Source organism: Oryx dammah, unplaced genomic scaffold (assembly GCF_014754425.2).
Source record: "Oryx dammah isolate SB20612 unplaced genomic scaffold, SCBI_Odam_1.1 HiC_scaffold_27, whole genome shotgun sequence".
NCBI lineage: Eukaryota > Metazoa > Chordata > Mammalia > Artiodactyla > Bovidae > Oryx > Oryx dammah.
In genome coordinates this window covers 41,722,939-41,744,241 of record NW_024070211.1, presented here as the reverse complement: position 1 = coordinate 41,744,241, position 21,303 = coordinate 41,722,939, and the positions used below count along the sequence as shown (strand labels likewise).

Genomic DNA, 21,303 nt, shown 5'->3' with positions numbered 1-21,303 from the left:
GCATTGTTTCTGTAAATGCCACTAGTCTTTAGTAGGCAAGTTTCTCTATGACAGGGGTCCCCAACCTCCGGGATCTAATGCCTGATGATCTGAGGTGGAGCTCATGTAATAATAATAGCAACAGTGTACAATAAAGGTAATGCACTTGAATCATCCTGGAACCAACCCCTCTCAGTCCATGGAAAAACTGTCTTCCATGAAACCAGTCCCTAGTGCCAAAAAATTTGGAGTCTGATGCTCTATGGGACTCACAAGAGTGAAAGAGGTGGACTCACAAAATAATGAAAAGTATGGTGCCTGGCTCACCCCTGCACCTCTGGTCGAAACCAAACCAACTGCAGCCAAACCCCTGAGATTCCAGTCCAGACAAAAATTGGAGCTGGCAGGTCTGAGCCAGTCCTGGTCTGGAGAATTTCCCTAAAGATTGGATTTCAGAGGGCACTGGTAGGATTTGTTTTTTGTTCCCAAGAGTCCTAGGAAGTCCTGAATCAAAGCAATTCTGAGTCCTCCCTGAGTCCATGGGCTCTTGTTCACAGTGGACTGGTGAGGTCTGGTCTCATCGTGAAATCTCCCCTGGTCTGATAAAGGGCTGTGGGCTCCTGGAAGTCTCATAAAAGCACCACCAGAAGAGCTACTGCAGGTACTGTTACAATTATTTATTGAGTGCTGCCCCCTAGAGGATTAAAAATGGCCTGGCTGCGCTGGGAGTCCCCAGGGCTCTCAACCAAAGACTCACCCTCTCTACCCAGCAGAAGGAAGTCAAGACTTGACTCAAGTGGACTGATTAGAAGTCCTGGAACAGTCTTTCTGAGCATTCCCAGAAAGTGAGTTAGCTCCTTCTTAATGATACCTCTGTAAAATTAAAATCCATGACTCGAAATCAAGTCCAGGAACAGAACACTGAGACTGACCCTTCTCCCTGCCATACCAGACCCTCAAAGTAGCCTCATGGGGCCCTTCAACCCTGAGACCCTAACAGCAGAAGTCCAGAATTTCACTCTTACGGTTTCCCAATGGGCTTCAGTTTACTTTACTTTCTGTCTCCCCTTCATCTGAACTCTGGCTCTAATGTTCTCAGAATTCTTCCCTGTTGAGCACTTGCTAGGTTGTTTGGGAGGGGGACATGATTCTAAGTGACTTTCTTTATTGGGCCTCTGCCACTCTAGATAATGTCCCTAAGTTAGTACCTTGGCAATGACAGAAGCTGAGATCTCAAATTGAGGTTCAACCTCCAGACTGCCTCTTTACTCCATTAAACACTCGGGGAGCAGTGGTCTTTCTTTACAATTGACATTTAAACAGGAAAAAATAGTAAATTTGGAGTTTTCAATAATATAGATGTGCTCTCAAGGCCAGGAAGAAAGGAGGGAAAGAAGGAAGGGGAGAGAAGGGGAAAAAAAAAGGAAAGGACTGAGAGGTAGTCTTTGGGCCAGTCTGGGGATATGCACATTGGAAGAACTCACCAGGCCTCGGTTAAATGCCCCTTCAAGCCAGGCGTCTAAGATTAACAGTGTGATATGCAGCCTGTGGATTTACACAGCACGGTAAAGTCCTTGCACGGCTTGGCGCAACTATTTGCAAATGACTTCTGATTCAATTTTGTTTTGGTTATCTCAGTGTAAATAACAGTTAAGTGGGAGTTACAGATTTTTCAGACACTAAAGTGATAAACAAAGCTAATGGCAAGTCCAGATAAGGAGGAAAACCACCCAGAAGAATCCACCAGCACGGGCAAGGAAATAAATGGAATAGTCAGATGTGTGTGTGTTTCTTGTCACCAAAACTTTATTTTTCTTAATCTGTGGAGTGGCAGAAAAGGTATACGCAGAGTGTTTAGACTGTTTCTGTTAAGAGTCTTTATGATACTGTAGTAATAGGTGCCTAGTGAAGCAAGACAGTTTGGAACCCACAAAGACATCCTTCGAAACAAAAACGCAAGTGTTTTCCCAACTGTTAGCTCGAGGCTCCCTCTAAACAGTTTTCACGCCTCCATTTGAAAAATAGTTGGCATAACGCTGTTTTCTTTCCTCGGCGGTGTGACCACATTACCACCGGGAAAATGTGAAGAGAAGTAGTTTCTGTAGCATTTTGAGAAGTCTTCCTACCTGGACATTTTTGGAAGGTTGGCGGAATCCAATTTAATTACCTGAAAAATTGCTTTGAAGAACGTCTTTCCTCTTCTGTTAGTTACGAGTTAGGGACGCAGGAAAAACTAAACCCTCACGCAGAGGAGAGGATTATGTTTGGGACACAACAAAGGATCTGAGTAGTAAACGCAAGGAGTGTTTGGGGTTTTATTCAGCCAGGGCTGAGCGTGTGTGTCGGCCGCCACGCACTGCTGCCGGCGCGAACGCATGGCTGAGCTGCTGCCGGGTTCCCTGCTCCAAACACCGTACGCCACCCAACTCTTGTAACGCCATTGCGCGTGGCATTGTATTGGGCTCTACATGTGTGGCAGCAGAGTCGGGGACTGGGGCGGGGGGGGTACAAGAATTTCCTCCGTTTCCCGCGGAGTCTCCCTCGAACGGGGGCCAAGTGGCCAAGGGCAGCGCGCCCGGGAGGTGCCCGGGGGCGCTCCTTCTGCAGGGCATTACGCACGGGCGGCCTGGCGAAACCCGGCCGCGGAGGTGCCAGGGTGGGCGGGAGGTGCTGGGGGGAGATGGGTGGCTTGAGGGGGGAGCTGCCTTAACTTTGATCCGGCCGCTGCCGGGGGAAAACCGCCGCTGCCCCGCCCGAGCTGGGTGCCGCGGCACTCGCCTCTGCGCCGCGCGTCTCCGCGGCTGCCTCTTTAATCAGGAACACAGAAGGGGCGGGCCCTGAGCCGGCGCGTAATCGGATAGCTCTGCCGCGGCTCTGACATCCACATGCTGCTCGGCCTGAAAAGGCAGCGGGGGGAGCCGGAGGGGAAGCAGAGAACGCGAGCTAGGCACCAGCCCGCAGCCGCCCCCAGCACATCCGCAGACGCGCAGACACTCTGCCCGGCGCTGGGCGAGGTGGAGGTGAGGGCGGGCGCGGGCGAACTCGGAGAGGGGCTCGCTCACTCCCAGGCGATCCCAGCCGCCGCCGCCGCCGCACCACCACCAGCAGCCACAGCAGCCGCAGCCGCAGCAGCAGCAGCTTCCTTCCTCAGACTCCCCTCGCGAGGCTGGCCAAGCGGGTGTAGCCGTTAGGGGAGGCTCCCGCTAGGGGAACCCGGCGAGGGCAAGAGCTTGGGCGGCCGCCTCGCGCCCGGGCCGTCCGGCGGTCTGTGCCTCCGCCCGCGTGCCGGTCCCCAGTGCCGAGGGATGTATGTCAGTGTACGCCTCTGAGATCACACAGCTGCCTGGGGGGCCGTGTGATGCCCAAGGCAAGTCTTGGCTTGTATTTTTATTCTTTTTTTTTTTACGCTTGGCTAACGGGAAATACTCGGGATGTTGTAGGATAAAGGAAATGATACTTTGAGGAACTGGAGAGGACATAGATGCGTTTTGTTTTTAAGAGAGGAAATCCATCCTCTCTTCCCGGCTTGCTCCCTCTTTGCTGATTTCAAGAGCTACCCTCCTCTGGTGAGGTGGGGACCCAGCAAGAAGAAAGGTGACGACAGACCGCCAGGACTCAGAAGGGAAACACTGACCGGTAGGAACCTTTGCAGAGGACACTAAGGAAGAACACAAGAGAGCGAAAAACACAAAGACTTACCATTAAACAAGAAATCTATAAAAATAGCTCTGGAAAAACCTTCTCCAAAATGGATATGTTTCCTCTCACCTGGATTTTCCTAGCTCTCTACTTTTCAGGACATGAAGTGAGAGGCCAAGCAGGTAAGCCCCCCGAAAGTTTTTTTTTTTTTTTTAATTCATTTCAGCGTGCCTTTACCTTTAAAAACAACTGCTAACGCAGGGGGCCACACGCAATGGCAAGAGAAGGAGGATCGCTCAATACTGAATAATTCAGAGAGAGATCCCAGTCGGCCCTCCCTATACCACCACCGCTGCTAAAACCCAACTTTTCTTTCCTGCTAGGAGTATGTGACTGTGTGTGTGTTTTGAAACATAGACAGAATTTGGCGGTGTTCAGATGTCACATATGGACTGAATCAAAGGTTTAAAAATACTACAAAGCCTTTGCATTACAGTTTTGGGGAATTTTTTTCCCCTGTCTTGAAGCAGAACACATCTCCCATGAGTTTCTTCAACCTAGCCAGCGAAATATAAATCATTGGCATTCCCTCCACTTAGCTACATTGAGCAATGTTAACTGAAGGGCTTGGGAAATACAAGAATCTAGTTTGGGTTTTCCAATGCTGTGGCTTCTTTGCAGACTGTGTGGATGAGCCTCTGAATCATTGGGCTGAGGCTGATGGAGCAAGTTGTCTCGTGGCTCGGCTCCGGGCTGGGCGCTGCTGCCAACGGAGGCGGTTGGTCACCCAGTTCTCTTTCCTGCCTCCATATATTTTCTGGGGGAAGTAAATCATATGTTCTTTTTAAAACTAGTATTAGATAAAACAAACTGCCTGGCCCTCAAAGGTCTCTCACTCTTGTGAAGTGGTTAGAAACTTTTGGGTAGAATTTGTTCTCAACCACTGCCAAAAAGGGTGTGTGGACAGACTGCAGAGATAAGCACTGCAAGGCCCAGAATGGTCTGGGGCAAGTATTTGGGGGGTGGGGGGAATGGAGGCTGGCCAGGGGCACTGCTCTTTCCGAGAAGGACTCTCTGGTTCCAGAAAATCTAGTGGGGCACGGACTTGCTTCCCCACACCACTCTCTCCGGGCTGAGCCTCTCTGGAATCTGACAAAACTCTTAAAAGCTGCTACAGGTGACAGAGTGGGGAAAGCATCCCTGGAGGAAATGGAGAAAAGAGAGAGGAGAAAAACGCTTCCTGGAGTGCCCTTACCCGGAGGCACGTCTAAGGCTGCCACCGCAGCGGTAGCACAAACCCCTGGCAGCCTCCCGGGTCTTCCCCATCAGAGCGGATTAGTGGATCCTGCGGGAGCTGGGGACTCTGATTCTCACTCGCCAACATAGGCACGCGCCCCACTTGAAGCTTGGGTGTTTTTTTGAGGGAAAGAAAGACGTGAACGCCCTTACTCTCCAGACACACACGTTTGCTGCTTTTTTCTCTTCCATAACTGGTCTTCAGAGCAGCTGCAAATCGTATGAAAGAAATGGGTGCAGGTCCCACTTGGGGAAATTTCCTGTGGCTTCCAGTTCCCTGTTCTCTTAATTCTAAATTCCCAGCTTGAGGCGAAATTAAATTACCTCCCACAGACCTGAAAGCGGCATAAATTATGGATGTTTGTGTGATTCGCTGTGTGTGTGTGTGTGTCCGCGTGCGCGCGCGGCGAGGATGCCCACGGTATATTATGTATTCAGGCACGGACTCCGGTAGGCCCGGGTGCGCGAGTGCGCGCACACTGGCGTACACATCGACACACACACACACACACACACACACACACACACACACAACTTCAGGTTCTGTGTGCTGTGCGGAGTGGGAGGGGTCGTAAAGACTCAGGGGCCATCGCGTACCCCAGATGTTCTCACATCTGTCCCCGAGCGCTGCGCGGAGTGTGTACGTGTGTGCGCGACACCCGCTCAAACCCACTCCGGCTCTGCCACCTGCCTCCCGCGCTCTCCGCAGAGCCCCCTCCCACCCCAGCCCCGGGCCGCGCTGCGTCACTTATAGAGAAGCCCAGAGGCGGGAGCGCGGGCCGGTCACCCTCTCTGAGGCCTCAGACAGCCTCGGACCCAGGGTGGGACCTCCCTACGGGACGCGGAGCTGGGACCCGCCCGGGGTGGATATTCTCCAGCCCCCGGAAAAGGCGATCGCGAACCGCGGGCTTCTAGGGCTTTTGGTCGGAATAGCCGACTGGCACCGGGGGAGCTGGCAGCGAGTAGCAAAGGGCGAGGCCGAGCTAGACCTCTGACTCACCCGGTGCGCGCCGGCCGAGAGGGGGCCGGGCCCAGCCTGCAGCAACGGTTGAAACCCACTCCGACGAGTTGGGGTGGGGTGGGGGGAAGGGCGGAAGGAGCAAGCGAGGGAGCAATTGAGCAAATAACCTCTTGGCCACGGCGCGTGGCCTCTCGCACTGGCTGGCGGCTGGGAGCTGAGTGGGCGTCGCGCACTAGGCTGCCCCAGTCCTTGCCACGCCGGCCGCCTCGCCGGATCACAGCGCCGCTGCCCTCCTACCCCCGCTCGGGGATTCGGGGGACGCTCCGAAGGCCCTGCGCGGAGCGCCCCCTCCTGCACTCCACTCTGCGCTGCAGTTCCCGCGCCGCCCCAAGAAAGCCGGCTCAGAGGGGTTGGGGGCCCGAGCGCTGGCGGAGCTGGTGGAGGAAAGCCGGGGTGGGATTGGGACCTGAGGTTGGAGGCAGAAGGGAGGCAGTTTGAGCCGCGGGAATGCGCGCAACTTTAGTAGCGCTGCGCGCCGGGCGCCCGCCAGTGCGCGCGAACAGGTGAAGAGCACGCGGCGCGCGGGCATTCCACGTGGTGGGGACGTGGTGGCCCCCCGGCCGGCCCTCCCCACCCCCACCCCGCGCTGTCTCTAACGCCGCATCGATTTGTTTGGGCTACGCAGCAGAAACAGAGCCGAGCGATCCATAAACATTCTATTAGGCAAAAATATTCCCAGAGAAAGCAAAACCGAAGCTCCAGCCCGGTTAAGTGGGCCTCCTCCAACTCCTCTAGCTTTGTCCCCTCCTCCTTCACACTAAGGACACCCCCAGGGAGAAGCCTGCGGCATTTCCTCAGCACTGCCCATTGCCAGAAAGTTAAGTGTCCGCTGCGGTCTTCGGCTTGGGAGAATCCTCTGCAGTCGCCGGCGAGTTCCGCCTCCCCTCCGCCGCCGCCTCGCTCTTTGCTTTTCCACTGGAGAAAAAGAAATAGTCACGGCCAAGGCTCCATTTTCACTGATTGATTTCTTTTTAATATCAACAGAAGTTAATGGAGGCTAGGCGAGCTGTGATTAACCGGCTGCCCCCGCCCTTCGCCTGGGGCTAGCGCACCGCCGTTTTTCCCACCAGGTCCCGCCCGGGCGCCCAGCGAGGGTGGGGGGCATCCGCGGCGCTAAAGTCCCGGCGGCTGGGTGGGGGGCATCTGCCGAGCTGAGGTCCAGGGCTGCCGGGGTCAGGGCTGGTGGAAGGAACCGCACGCCCCTCCGGGGACCATGGGGTTATGGGGATGGTAATCAGCTTTCCCAGCCAAGCTTAGGGGATCCAGCTCCACCGTGTCACCGCTTCTGCGGCTCCGGCTGAATTTCTCTGGAAGAGGAAGGAGATCCGAGCTCGGGTTGATTGGCCGGTGCTCACCGCTCGCCTCCCTCCCACCACCTCCCCTCCTTTCGGTTTCAGACAGCGAGGAGAGCCCCCTGGCGCTGGCCATTCACGGTCAGCGCCTGCCCACGAAACTCCCCTTTGCTAGACTTAATCTCGTGGTCTGCGGGGAACTGGGTTTTGCTCAGGAAATCATCAGGCCCTGACAATGGGCTCCTTCAGATGATGGTAACTCCCAGCCCTGACGTTTCCCAGCCCACGGGTCTCACCGCTTGGGGCCAAAAGAACCCGGACCCTGTAACCATCAACCGCCCCTCACCCAAAACCTCACCGCCCGCACCCCCCACCCCCACCCCTACCATCCCCTTGCCTGGAGAGCTTTGATCTGTGGTTGAGTTTTAACACCATTGCCATGGTCCCTGGCAGAAGCGGTCAATTCAGCCTTCCGTCTGGACAGGATGATCAGATAAGAGGTGTAAATTGACTGTGGGAGACAGAAATCCTGAAAGAGGCAACCACGGTCTCGGCTCGGGAGGAGAGGAGTCTGAAGAGGGTTTTCGGTTTTGTTTTCTGCTCTCTCCCTACGTTGCCCGATGACTGTGGGCAGGCATAAACATTTGCAAGTAGAACTATAAACTCTTGGATTTGGCACAGACGGCCTGCTCTAGACTTTTAGGGACTAGGCTCTTGCTGGCTTTCAGTGGAGTACTAACTCCACTTTACCTCATAAACAGCCACTGGAGGTAGTGAAGCCAGTGCTAGTTGCCAGCAGAGTGCAAAACTGTGGAAAACAGTGCAAAACAGTGGAAAGAGAAACGATCCCCACGCGGGTTCCAGGGCAAGCCCCTTCTTGTCCAAGTTGTGCCTGGTACAATTAATCGTGACTGCCCAGGCAGCCCCGCAGGTCTGGGCTTTTATATCATGCTGAGGAGACCTCAGATTAAGCCACAGAGCACCCAGTTGGCAAAATGAAATGTTGGAAGGCTGCAGTGACTAGAACCCTGGGCTATCCAGAGGGGACTCCTGCTGCCTACCAAATGGCTCACAGCTCCTACTGGATAGATCCCGTTCTGCACCTGAAAGGCCAGTTCCTGCCTTCACAGTGTAGAGGAGACTAGGAGTTCAAATGCCAATTCATAAGCAATGAGGCATGAAAGCGAGTAACAGTTGGGGAGAGGCCCGTGGGGGGTCAGTTGGGAGGGACACTAGGGGCTGCATGGCCCTGAGGATCCTGCCTGGTGTTCGTCATTTCCCTCTATGCTTATTAAAGCAGTCAAGAGAATGAGCTGTTTTGGGGTGACCCAAGTGTGAGACACTTCTGAGCTGACAGAAGTCAGAACCAGGTTCATTGGTAATGGGTTTTCAGAATATATTCCCCAAAAGTCCTGTTGGGAAAGACTTTAGGAAAGTAGAGACAAGACTTTCATTTTTTCAAAAATGGAGCAGAAGCATAATGCCTTTTTAATTTCTTGCACTGACAAGAAAAGACTTGAAAAGTGATGTCTGGGCAGTGGTTTATAGTATCATTAACATATTTGAGGTATTTTATCATCTGACCATCACTTGCCCCTGATAATCTTTGAGACACTCTCCTTGTGTGTCATACTTGTGTTTGATCCCTAAAAGTTTTTGTATGATTCCTTCCAAGTAAGGCATTAACTTTTTTTTTTTTTTTCAATTAACTCATTCCTGGAAGGTATTGTGAACGTTTGTCCTAGAGAACCTACAGCCTTTTCCAAAGCTTTAGCTGCCTTTATGAGAAACGGCTGAAGGGCTTAATGGGCTCATTACCTAATAGGAATCAGTAGGGTTGGATTCCAGGACACAGTGGCCTTGTAGTGTGGCTGGCCCTCCAGGAGAAAGCATCTTCTAAAGGTTTAGGAAGCTGTCAAGTTTAGATAAGGCTGAGCTCCAATCCTATGGGACCTTGGTTGTATTAATAAGGAGAAATTAATTTTTAACCACTGGGAACATTGCCAAATTATGTGACCTTTGGCAGACCAGCTGTGCTATAAAAATAAATCCCCCATCTCTGAAAATGCTGCTCCTCTCCAGTAGAACAATAACAACCGTGGCATTTAGGATGGAGAAGACTGGGGTTGAGGAGACAGGAGAGAAATGGAAACTGCTAGGGGAAAAAAAAAACAACCTCTGATATTGTGACACATACTTTCAGACTTGAGTGATCTACTCACACCCCCGCCACACCCTCCCCCCAAACACACACCCTGGTTTCCAGGAAGCAGGAAAGAGGGCCAGGATGACAAGGAACAGAGTGCCTATGTGTTGGGAGTGAAGAAGGTGTTAAGTGCCTCCAGCCCACTCACACCCCAGCCTCAAACACATCTCTCATTGTTCACACACAGATTCCTGGCACTGGGAGAGAAAAAGGAGTTTTCAAACAGGCAAAACATTTGTCTGTCTCTAAATGCTATTGAATAAGTTTGTCACTGAAAGGTTCGGGGAGACCTTCATCAGACGTCCTAGCTTCTGAAGCGTTAGAGCCAGACCTCCTGTCACCTGATGGCTCAGTGATCCCTAATCCCTAATTTCTCTCTCCCTCAGTGTCTCTATCTGTAAGTGTGTTTGATCCTAATAGCTGACTGATTTCTAGGGTGTTGGGCTATTTCAGATTACATAGAGTACTGTTGAGTACATATTAAGCTGCCTGTTAGGAAGTCATTTAATCTTCAAAACAGCTTCAGTAGGGTTAATAGTATCTAGTGATCATAGAAAGACAGAAAGCACACTAACACCCTTGCGGTAAGTTTATGTTACTTTTATGAGTTTCTTCTTTTTTAAAAAAATCAGTAAATAATTACTCATTCTCAGCTCTTACCCCACTAGACCTTTGTCTGGTTTTATAAGTGTCAGATTAATCTCTCGGCACCCTCTTCTTCAGAGGTGCATGTTCTCTGCTGGATTCTCATCTTAGATTTACATCAGTTCTTTACACTTTTTTTTTCGCCTTGGTTTTCTACTTTCAGAGTTCTCACCTCTACTGACTTTTTAAATCTCTCTCCTTTCCTTTCCTCCTCTTCCATCCTTCATCCCTGAAAGTGTGCTCAGCAGGAACCGCCTCATGCAAGGGGCTCCCCAAATGTGTAATAACTTCTACTCTGGCAGAAAGGCCCCTCAGCAGCTGAACTCAAAAAAGTCGTCATAAAGACAAAATAGCTTTTACCCAGCAAGACCCTTAATAATCCCATTTCCCTCTGGGTCTTCATAAGAGTCATGATCTAATCCAGAAGAAAAAAAAAAAGGAGGGGGCTGGGAATAACAAAAGGGAAGCATGCCTTGGATGGGGCTGCTGGCCAATCTAATGCACACAGCCAGTGATACCCTATTCACCGCCTCTCAAGATCCTGTGATAGCCAGGGATCTGGGTTCTGGCCAGTCTTTCAGTGAAGAAGATAAAGGGAATTGCAAATGACTGGACCAAGCGGCAAAAATAATTTATTTTGATAAAGGGGAAAACTAAAACAGATGTGCCTAAAAGGCATATTGGGGGCCAGGGGAAGGGAGCTGATGGGGGAGGATGGGTAGAAAGGAGTGAACTGAAACCCAGCCAAGAGTTTAGGGATAAAGTAGGACTTTGAAGCTTCTTGGTGCTACTGAAAACAAGCATCTAGAACTTCCTCTTGGGAGGATGGCAGGATGGAATAGGGGGTAAGAAAGCCCTCAGATAGAATTAATTTTACCATTATTAGAATTAAAGTGTAATCTCCTTTGAACTTCGTCATCATTATCTGAGGTTACTGTGTCCTATGAGTTCACACTAGCTCTACCTTGATCTATGACTAGGTATTATTATCCGAGACAAGTCCTCTAAACTCCTGGTTCACCAATAAAAAATATTTGCACTTAATAGCAGCTGTGAGTTGGGAAGGAAGGGTGGAGGCTGGACATGCAGAATACTTTGTGATAAGGCTTTCTTAGAATTTGTGATACCTACTGATACTTAGGGTATTACCCTGCTGAGGCAGCGTGCATGGGTGGTCAGTCGTGTCTGACTCTTTGCTTCCCCGTGGACTGTAGCCTGCCAGACTCCTCTATCCATGGGATTTTCTAGGCAAGAATACTGGATTGAGTTGTCATTTCCTTCTCCAGGGAATCTTCCTGACCCAGGGACTGAACCCACATTTCCTGCATTGGCAAAGTGGATTCTTTACCACTGAACCACCTGATGTTACCTAGTCAATTATTAACTCATTAATTCATCAAGCCTCATTGAGTGTGATCTTTGGCAAAGACTCTGGGTTTGATGCCATAAGGTTTGCCAAAGATGAGCAGGTGGTCCAGCAGCATGGATAAGATTCTCTCACACTTTAGAAGATGCTAAAGAGCTTCAGCCTCAGAAGTTGGAAGAGGTTACTCCTGGGAGATCAGGGAGGGTGGAGGTGGCATGTGAGCCTGGATTGAGAGTTTAGATGGGTTTAGAGCTGGGAAAAGCATAGGAGGGGAAGGGCAAAAGGGAACAGAGAAGGAACACTGAGTGTTTGGGGAACAGTAAGAAATGGCCATTTAGACAGCGTGGAAGCAAATAGTTGCAAATAAGTTTGGAAATAATAGCTTGGGCCAAATGCAAGGTCCAAATTGCTAGGCCAAGGGGTTTGGATTTCATTTACTAACCAATGGGGAGCCATGAATGTTTCAACAGAAGCCTTCTGTTAATCAAAATAAATGAAAACAATTATATTACCTTTTGGAGAGACCCTAAAATTATTCTTCTTCTATTTCCTTCCCCAAATGTCTGTTGAAATGGTCAGGAATTGTAATCCCAGATCTCTCATCAATGGCATCAAAATTGCATTTGCAATGAGGGCTGGGAAAGAGTGGACATAAATATCAACTAATGATATTATATTGGCTGCCCTATTGGAATTGCATTTGTTTATGATATAAGATGACAAATAACAAGGTTACCACAGGTGGCATGATTCGAGGTCAGGGGAGGTAATCACATCAAACTTACATTTTAACGATTAAATGAAGGTTCATTTTTAGCATCCAGATTGAGGAGAGACGTTCCAAAGGCCCTGTTTCCAGACCCAATTTCCAGTTCTGTCCTTGGTGAATTCATCAGAGGTGTTTCAGAAGAGGAAGTTTGCCTTATTCCTCACTCCTTCTTCCATGCTCAAGTGCTGCCTTCCTTTCCCACTCTCCCGTTCCCTCCTTCCTGCCCTGCCAGACAGTTCTTTTATTCAGATTTTGAACTTTCTCATTGCAAAAGTTCACAGGAATTTTCATTTGCGGTGCCTTCAGGAATGGATCACTCACTGCCACCCAGCCCCATAAATTGAATAGATTGCATCCCTTCCCAGTTGCTTTAGGAAGTGGTCAAACAGCCGCATTCCCGGGCTGATGGATTGGCTCATTTCTTCCCAGCTTAAGCCAAGATACAGATTTTTATGAGACTGTCTTGTGACAGGCTGAAGTCGCTTTGAATAAAACAAAATCCAGCCTCAGCCCACAGAGATCACTTTAAAAGAAGCTTATTCAAGGTTAGGGAGCAAAATTTGGTTCAAACCCTGAGCACAAGACTTAGAAGATCTGTGTGAGAGATTGGAAAAAACTCCTCCTCTGTTTTCTTTTCATGCATCATTGTTGAGAAGCTCACACACAGAACTGTGTATGCCTTATATTTATAAATATACAGCCACAGACTCAGTTAAGAAAAGAAGCTCACGTCAGTAGAGCTAATGTGATTGAAAGAGACATTTAAACTCTCCATAATGCAAGACAGATGCATTCACTGAAGAATCCTAGAGTTTTGTTTCAGGCTTACCAAGCAGATGAAATAAAATCAACACCTTGCATAAATACCTTGTTGTCTAGGAGGGTAGAGAATCTTTTTAATTAGAGGTTCATCTGTGGGTTAGGATTTTCCCCTTCCATAGTTATACAAGCTATGAAATTTACAACTGGAACTGACCTGTAGCACCACTCCCCTCATTATAGATGGGAAAATAAAGGCTCAGAATGGTTTACTAACTACCCAAGGTCACACAGCTTTCCAGTGGCGAGATCATACATGTATACAAGGCTCCTGACTAGTTAACAAAGTGACAGCCTTCTCTCTTTTGAAGTCGTAGAAAGGCCTTCTTCTTTTCTTTCCTACTAATAAATAAAAACAATGCTATGGTCATAGGATGAGACTGTGCTGTGAATGTATTATTTGGGGATGAAATTAGACTGTTTTTCTCCATCAAGTGCTCTCAGGTATATATATAGTGTGTCTTCTAATCCTTGTACTTCTCTTTTCTGTGGCATTTGAAAGTAACAAGGGGACTGAGATCTAATGGGTTTCAATCCGAGTTCCAGGAAGCCCTAAAGTCCTTATGGAGAAGCTCCGTCAGAGAGGCACGGAGGGGCTTCAAGGCAGGCATCCTGCACTGATTCTGTTACCCTCTGTGTCCACACCCAAGAAGAGCTGCACTTTTAGTGGCTTTGCACTTTGGAGTTCTGGGTCCAGTTTTGATCGAGGGTAAAACAAACACTTCCAAAAAGAACTTTGAAAACGACACACTTAATTCCAGCCACTCACGGAATTATAGTTTAGGAAACTGAGACACAGGAAGGTCACAGGGAGTTAAGAATCCAGGTGCTTGCATCCCCTCTTTTGCTAACGCCAGCCCCGCCCCCTCCTGGTAGTCTGGTCCCCTTACTCCAGGCCCACCTTTGACAACAAGCTGATGCTCCAGTCCCATATCCAGCCAGCCTAAGTTCCCCGTTTTTGATAAGGACTTTTACCTTCAGTTCAGTTACACTGAGTGATCTGATTGTTTTGTGCAGAACAGTCCGAGGTTTGTAGCTGGTGTCACCCGGCCATCATGAAGTAAACCACCGTAATCCGATTATTTTCAAGTTCTGGCCATACAGTTTCTTTAAAAAACAACTCCAGCTGAATTTCCTTAGGAGGCAGACCAGATTTTTTTAAAAGATCTGCTACTCCTTTTTAATAAATACTTCCTAAAAATTGTATTGCCAAGGAATCAGTGCTTTGTCTTAAATTGGGTCCTATAGGAGGGTGAGTTCCTTTTCAAACTGGCAGAGTGCCTTAGAATTGTAAGTGGATGGGTCCAGAGTCCCTTTACCTGATTCATGAACAGGTCCCCGTAGGCAGCATCAGATGGTACTTAGCTCACCAGCAAACAAGTCTCTTCAGTCGTGTCTGACTCTTTGTGACCCTGTGGACTGGAGGAGCCTGCCAGGCGCTTCTGTCTCTGGAATTCTCCAGACAAGAATACTGGAGTGGGTTGCCATGCTCTTCTCCAGGGGATCTTCCCAGCCCAGGGATCGAACCCCTCATCTCTTATGTCTCCTGCATTGACAGGTGGGTTTTTTTTACCACTAGTGCCACCTGGCAAGCCTCAAACAAAAGCGCATGAGAAAAACAAATAAAAAAAGAAGCAGAAAGATACGAAGGTCAGAAATAATCTGACCTTTTATATGTCAAATTAAAACACCTAAGTATTCATTATGGGGGTAAATCAGACCTGTGTGACTTTAGAACTTAGTAGTCCCTTGATTTTAATCATGTCTAGAGGTGTCACTTGAATCTTTTCATCCATGGTCCAAAGACCTCCGAGGTCTTTATCTGACCTGACCTGGCCCATCCCTTAGACTTCCCTCTCAGATGTAGGAGAAAACCTGCTCTGAACTGTCCAGGCTTGGGTTCGCCTGCTTCTCTTTGGGAATGAATTTGCCCCAGGTGTAAGGTATTCACCAAATACAGAAAGAAGTCACTTGTCAACTTGCCAGACAGGCAAGTAGCTAAAATTCAATGGGGTCAACCTCGCCTCTCTGTGTGGAGATTGGCCTAAAGGCGTTTGCCCTTGAGTTCAACTCCCTCTTGGCTGGGCTGGACTCCTCTGAAACACATAGAGAACATTTATACTGTTCCTTTTGGCGCGTGACACAGACCTCCTGAGCCCTGGGTGGTGCAGCTCTTCAGAAGAAAGTCTAGCTCATTTCTCTTGGAGGCGTGTTTGTATTTCAGACAGACCCTTCTGTATTTCAGAAGGGTCCCCAAACCTGGAAATGAAAAATCAGTTATCAAGAGGAGGTGGAGAAGGATTAAGTGTGTTTTCTTTACAGTTTTTACTGATGATAGATTTCAAGAATTCAGATCTCTCCAAGAAAAATAGAGACGGAGATTCCAGTATTTATCTTGGTGGATATATGTCTGTGCAAATGATGTGTGATATTTTATGAGAGGGTGTGAATGTGTGCATAGGACTGAAGTGTGAATTTCTAATAATTATGTGTCCCGGATGTGTGTTCAATATCTATGTGTATGTGTGTGTGTTTCTGAGTGCCATCCAAACAAGAATGTGAGTTTATAAATGTTTGGATATTGAAAAGGTTAACTCCATGCAAGCAAAACAGATGTTTTAATGAGTTCTTAAATATTTTAATAAATGCCTTGGTGTTCTTCAGATAAAGAAAGGACCAAAGAACTGAGTTACTCCTATTTCCTCTGGTTAAGTGAGTTTTAATAGCAGAAAATGTAGACTGTCCACTATGGGATATATATAGCTTAATTTTTTTTTAAGTGAGAAATGATTACTCCTGACGTAGGTGAGAAACAAAACCTTCTTATGAAGAAGTTTCCTGTCTTTATTGCTGATTACGTGTGCCTTGTCTTAGTACTAAAAGCTTAAACTTGGGAGGCAGGGAGTTGAGGAAGAAAAATTCCTCTTTCAGGAGTAATGGGAGGGGAACAGGGAAGGGATGCTGAATGGAGGGAGGGAGTTTGGATGACCAAACAGGAGCTCAGCTCAGATCCCCTGTGATGAGTTCTGCGTTAAAAGGTGTGGTTTGGGGTGAGCCAGGAGCAGGGCTGTAGTTTCAGCACAACAGCTAGCAGAGGAGCTGCACCCAGTAGAAAATTTCCTCTCCTGCCAGTTTAGTCCAGGCAGCTGGTGATCTAAATCCGGACAGCTCCACTTCCTCAGAGGGCCACTCTCAGCCCTATTTCCCACCCATGAGCAAAGACCAGCGGGCCACAGTTTGACCTTGTTGGGAGATGGTAGGTGCCCAGCATGGCTGAGTGGTGTGGACCCCTGGAAAGCCTACAGGATTGGCTGCAGGGGGGACGAGTGGCACCCAGTTCCACCACTCTGCCTCGTCTCCATCTGGGCGGGAAGGCTGGGCCCATTGTCCTCCTGGCCTGGGGAGGGCGCGGGGTCATTAGTTAGAGGATGATGTGGTCTCTGCTAACCAGAGGAAATGGCCTGCTTTTGTTTTCCACCCAGTAGGAAATGGAACCTGAATCCATTAGATTCTGGGCAGCTCGACTGCAGCACAGTTTGAGCTTGAGGCGCAATCCCTAAAAGGCTACTTGCATGGATTTGTGTGTCCCAACCACCATTGTGCGGCATGCCCATCTTTTATGCATTTAAAGCCTGTCAGGCTGGTAATCTAAAGCAGAGGTCTGGAAGACAGTAATACCAACCGACACAGGGAAGAGGAGAGTGCACCTGTAGAGTTAAAAAATGCATGACCTTTTCCTCAAAGAGGGAACACAGGAGAAAGCCCCCATCCTGTTGGGTAGCTGCTGAGCCGGAATGCATAATTGACAGGCCCGTGCTGCTCCATGCAGATGGCGATATTAAATCGTGATTGATGCTAAGAGAGGCACACATCTTAGGAAGGTCTCCGAGAGGCTTCTGAATATTTCTAGGTCTCTTGTGCCTTCCAGTCTTCTGTTCTACTGTGGGATTAAGCACCCCCCTTTCTCATTTCCCAAGAACCCCTCCTGGGGATGACAGAACTTCACTCCCAAATATAAGATGCATCAAATGTCACCACCCACCTTTTCTGCCTTTGAAGATTGCCTGCTTCCCTCCTGGCCCCCACAAAGCTGTTTACCTCCAGCCGGGCACTGCTGGCAGGTGGGGGTTGGCAGTTACTCCCCTGCAGCTGCCTCTCCAATGGCTGGTCACCCCTGGACAAAGCAGCAGCACACTCTGCTGGTGGTGACCAGGCAGGAAGGACTGTGGATAGAAAGCTCTCAGAGAAAACACAGGCGTCCACTCAGCACAAAGCACCTTTGTCAAAACTGAGATCAGAGCCAGTGGATTCTCTAATGCAGATTTTTCCACTCAGTGTGTAATGAAATAATAAATCAAATTTGTGGTGCATGTGGAATTAAGTGTTTGGGGGTTTTGCTTTTTTTTTCTTTAAAAACAATGCTGAAATCACCCTCCAGGGCCTATTCTGGCCCCAAACTGAATATGCTTCCTCCATATCACGAGTAATTGTTACCAGACTCACTTGTGGGTCGGCACCACAAAACCACTATTGTCGGTTCCCGGAGTCTTTTTACTTCTGGCTGCTGGGCTGGGCTGGGCTGGGCTAGGAGACACCATCAAATAACATAAAGGATTTATGAGATAAAGATAGAGATGCAAGGTTTGAAGGAGAAGAAGATGAGCCAAGCAGGAGAGACAGGAACAGGAAGGGAGTCGTGTTAAGTTTACAGTTTTGTTTTGTTTTGTTTTAAAATATCAGCCCATGTAATTGGAAATATTTATGACTTCTGGAATATTTTCATTTTGGAGAGAGTGTGTGTGTTGTATGTGTGTGTGGCTGGGTGAGTTGGGGGGAGAATGAGCTGAAATAATCTCTTCCACTGAATGAGTAAGTAGGTTAGTCTTTTGGACTGCCATAAAAGGTCTGTAAAGCAGTGTTAATCAGCCACTGGTAGAGAAGAGAAACAAGGGGAGGAAAAAAACAGACTGTAATGTATTTGAAGTTCTTGTCTGCCTTCTCTTCCAGACCAGCCCTGTGGAGGTCGTTTGAATTCCAAAGACGCTGGCTACATCACCTCCCCAGGTTACCCCCAGGATTATCCATCCCACCAGAACTGCGAGTGGATTGTTTACGCCCCCGAACCCAACCAGAAGATTGTCCTCAACTTCAACCCTCACTTCGAAATAGAGAAGCACGACTGCAAGTAAGCGCCGCCCTGTGCCCTGTACATCCATGAGACACACCCTCCCATCCCCCTCCCCAGGTTCCTGCCATACCCGCCACCTCATGGCAGCACCCCTGGCCCCAGGACCTGCAGAACAGTGGTATATCCTGGCCCCAGAGAGGAACCTCAAGAGGTTTATTTCTTTCAGGGGAAATCAAAGCCTAGTTGACCCCACAGAATGGAGGTAAGAGATATATTGAGTGAGGAGTATAAAGAATACACCCTAAAGTCAAAGGCTTGCAGAGGAGGAGAATTCCACGTGGGGGCAGGGAGTGGACTACCTCATGCCAGCTCTTGACCTTAGGCGTGACTTTCCCCTCAGCACACACTGAGTGTGCGCTTCGTCGTGTATGACTCTTTGCAAGGCCCACCAGGCTCCTCTGTTCATGGAATTTTCCAGGCAAGAATACAGGAACAGGTTGCCATTTCCTTCTACAGGGGGTCTTCCTGACCCAGGGATTGAATCCACATCTTCTGCATCCCCCCGGAGATTTCCCCATTTCTACTGTTGTTCCCACATGAAGGAACCCCAGCAGCTTCCTTAATAAAACAGTAGCCAGATCCTCAAGTGGAGACTTCCTCTGCATCTAGCCATGGAGAGTCAGGCTGTTGTTTTATGAAGCAGCAGCTGGTCCTTATAGAAAGAGAGTTAAAAATCTAAATCTATACTGGTAGGCCTGAGATGTACCTTGATTCTCAGAATTTGTGCTATACAGGTTAGAAGCTGGTGTTCTGGATTCATTTGACAAACACTCTTCTAATTTCTTTGTAACTATCAATCCATTCAATTCTCACAAGGGCCCTGAGAAGTTGGTATCATTATCATTATGACTTCCATTTTGCAGATTAGAAAACCAAAGCCCCGAGAAATTAAGTTAAGTCACCCCCGGTCACTCAGCTGGGCTCACAGCCCTGGTTCTACCATTTTGAAAGTGTGTGATTTTAGGAGACAGCAAGCAGACAGTGACGTCTGTGATTGGTTTAGAAATGCCATCTTCCTAGCCTCTCCTAGGGAATCCGTCACTTCTCCCACCTAGCCTTTCCATGTGAGCATCAAAGGTAATTTCTTTTTTTTTTTTTAACTGAAGGATAACTGCTTTACAGTATTGTGTTAGTTCCTACCAAACACCCACATGAATCAGCCGTAGGTTTACCCATGTCCCCTCCCACTTGAACCTCCCTCCTACCTCCCTCCCCAACCCACCCCTCTAGTTGTTACTGAGCCCCAGTTTCAGTTCCCTGAGTCGTACAGCAAATTCATCAAAGGGAATTTCTTTTCACAAAGTTTCTAAGGTTTGTAATCTCTATCTCTTTATTGCTTTGGTCACAGGAAGGAAATGGCAACCCACTCCAGTGTTCTTGCCTAGAGGATCCCATTGACAGAGGAGCCTGGTGGGCTACAGTTCATGGGATCACAAGAGTCAGATGCAACTCAGCACTATCTTTTTTTTCTATGGATATGTGCAGCTACAGAAGCTTACATAATAAGATGAAATATATTATTGAAATATATACTATTTCAATACTATTGATACTAATTCAATACTATTGAATACTATTGAAATATAAAATATTTTACTGCATTGGGAACTTCCTAGTTATACTCACATATAGATTCCTACTGACTGTGAACCAGTCTACATTTTCTATAAATTTTATAGCAGTAATCCCTCTAGTTTCCTAACAGGTAAAAATATATAAAACCCCATTCAGAGTGGTATTCCGTATTCAGTATATATGCCTATGATAAAAAATCATATATAGAATAAAAATCTTGGATGATTTCAAGAAAAAAAGCAAAAAAAAAAAAAAAAAGAAGAAGAAATGCTATGTTAACATCAAGGTCCCTATTAGTTAAAGTGAGGTAGGGAGCAGCATTGTATTATAATGTGAAAGAGTGTGAATGCCCTTTGTTTTGTCTAGTGGGCTCCACCTTAAAGTCTTTTTTCACTGAAACAAAAATGAGAGTTTTCTCTGTAGGACAGAATGTGCCAACAATCATTTGTTGTTGTTAAGTTGCTAAATCATGTCTGACTCTTTGCAACCCCATGGACTGTAAACCCACCAGGCTCCTTTGTTCTTGGGATTATCCTGGCACAAATACTGGAGGGGGGTTACCATTTCCTTCTCCAGGGGATCTTCCTGACCCAGGGATTGAACCTGCATTGCAAGTGAATTCTCTACCACTGAGCCCCCAGGGAAGCCCGCCGACGATCATGTCTTGCTCTAAATGAGTGCCTAGAGTTTGCCATGGCTCTGATGAGTTTTCAGGGGCCCCTTATGATTAATAAGTAGTCTGAGCATTCCTTGTGACCAAGGCACTGTGAATACCGATGAATTGACAGAGGACACAGCTAGCAGGAGGTATACCAAGGACAGGCCTCAGTCTGGGCCCTCACTTCCTTGTGGAGGAGACAAGGCTTCTCTATAACCAGAGCTAGATTGGGAGATTCAGTGAGTCAGTGTCATTGTTATCACCCTAGGACGTCTTTGCACCTTCATAACAGTTCTTTCCTAACAAGAGATAGTCTTTGTTGAAAACCGGAGGGTTTCCCAGATGGACGCCTCATGTGATGAAGAGTCATAAGATGGAGTTCTAATCCCAGATCCTCTCTTGACTCAGTGGATGACACCGGGGAACTTATTGGTTCCTCTTTGTCCAAGTTAAATGCACAGCCTGCGTATATTTGCACAGCATCTCAGGGCTGCCAATTCCCTGCCAGTGAATGTTACCAAAAATTTCTGTTAGAAGAGCTTCTTTCTAAGGTATAAAGCTTCCAGTGCCTCTGGCTGGGATACAGAAGGTTGGCACAAACTGAAGCATGCTGTACTCAGAGCTTGGGTCTGAGCTCAGAGAAATTTGACTAAGCACCTCTCTCAGATGAAGGCCAAAATCTGTTATGCTTATGCCAGCAAATCTCCCAGGGAAATTGCAGAGAGGTCATCTCATATATATTCATAGTGGCAGAGAGAGAAACCAGATTTTTGAAGGGAAAACTCAGAAGCTGGTGAGCATGACTTAAAACACGTTGGAAGCACGAAAAGCCAGGGAAACATGCTCCTGC

The 21,303-nt window shown here is 48.1% G+C and overlaps 1 protein-coding gene across 3 annotated transcripts in view; it reads left to right on the top strand.

The window, feature by feature from the left end:
• The first annotated feature begins 2,826 nt into the window (after window positions 1–2,826).
• The window catches only part of NRP2 (neuropilin 2), a 119,040-nt gene continuing 100,563 nt past the window's right edge, over window positions 2,827–21,303 (top strand). For all 3 annotated transcript variants that reach the window (XM_040228718.1, XM_040228720.1, XM_040228719.1), the window contains exons 1-2: window positions 2,827–3,800; window positions 18,040–18,217. In XM_040228718.1, the coding sequence (XP_040084652.1) occupies window positions 3,728–3,800; window positions 18,040–18,217 (251 nt within the window). In that variant the 5' untranslated portion in view covers window positions 2,827–3,727. The remainder of the gene's footprint in view (window positions 3,801–18,039; window positions 18,218–21,303) is intronic.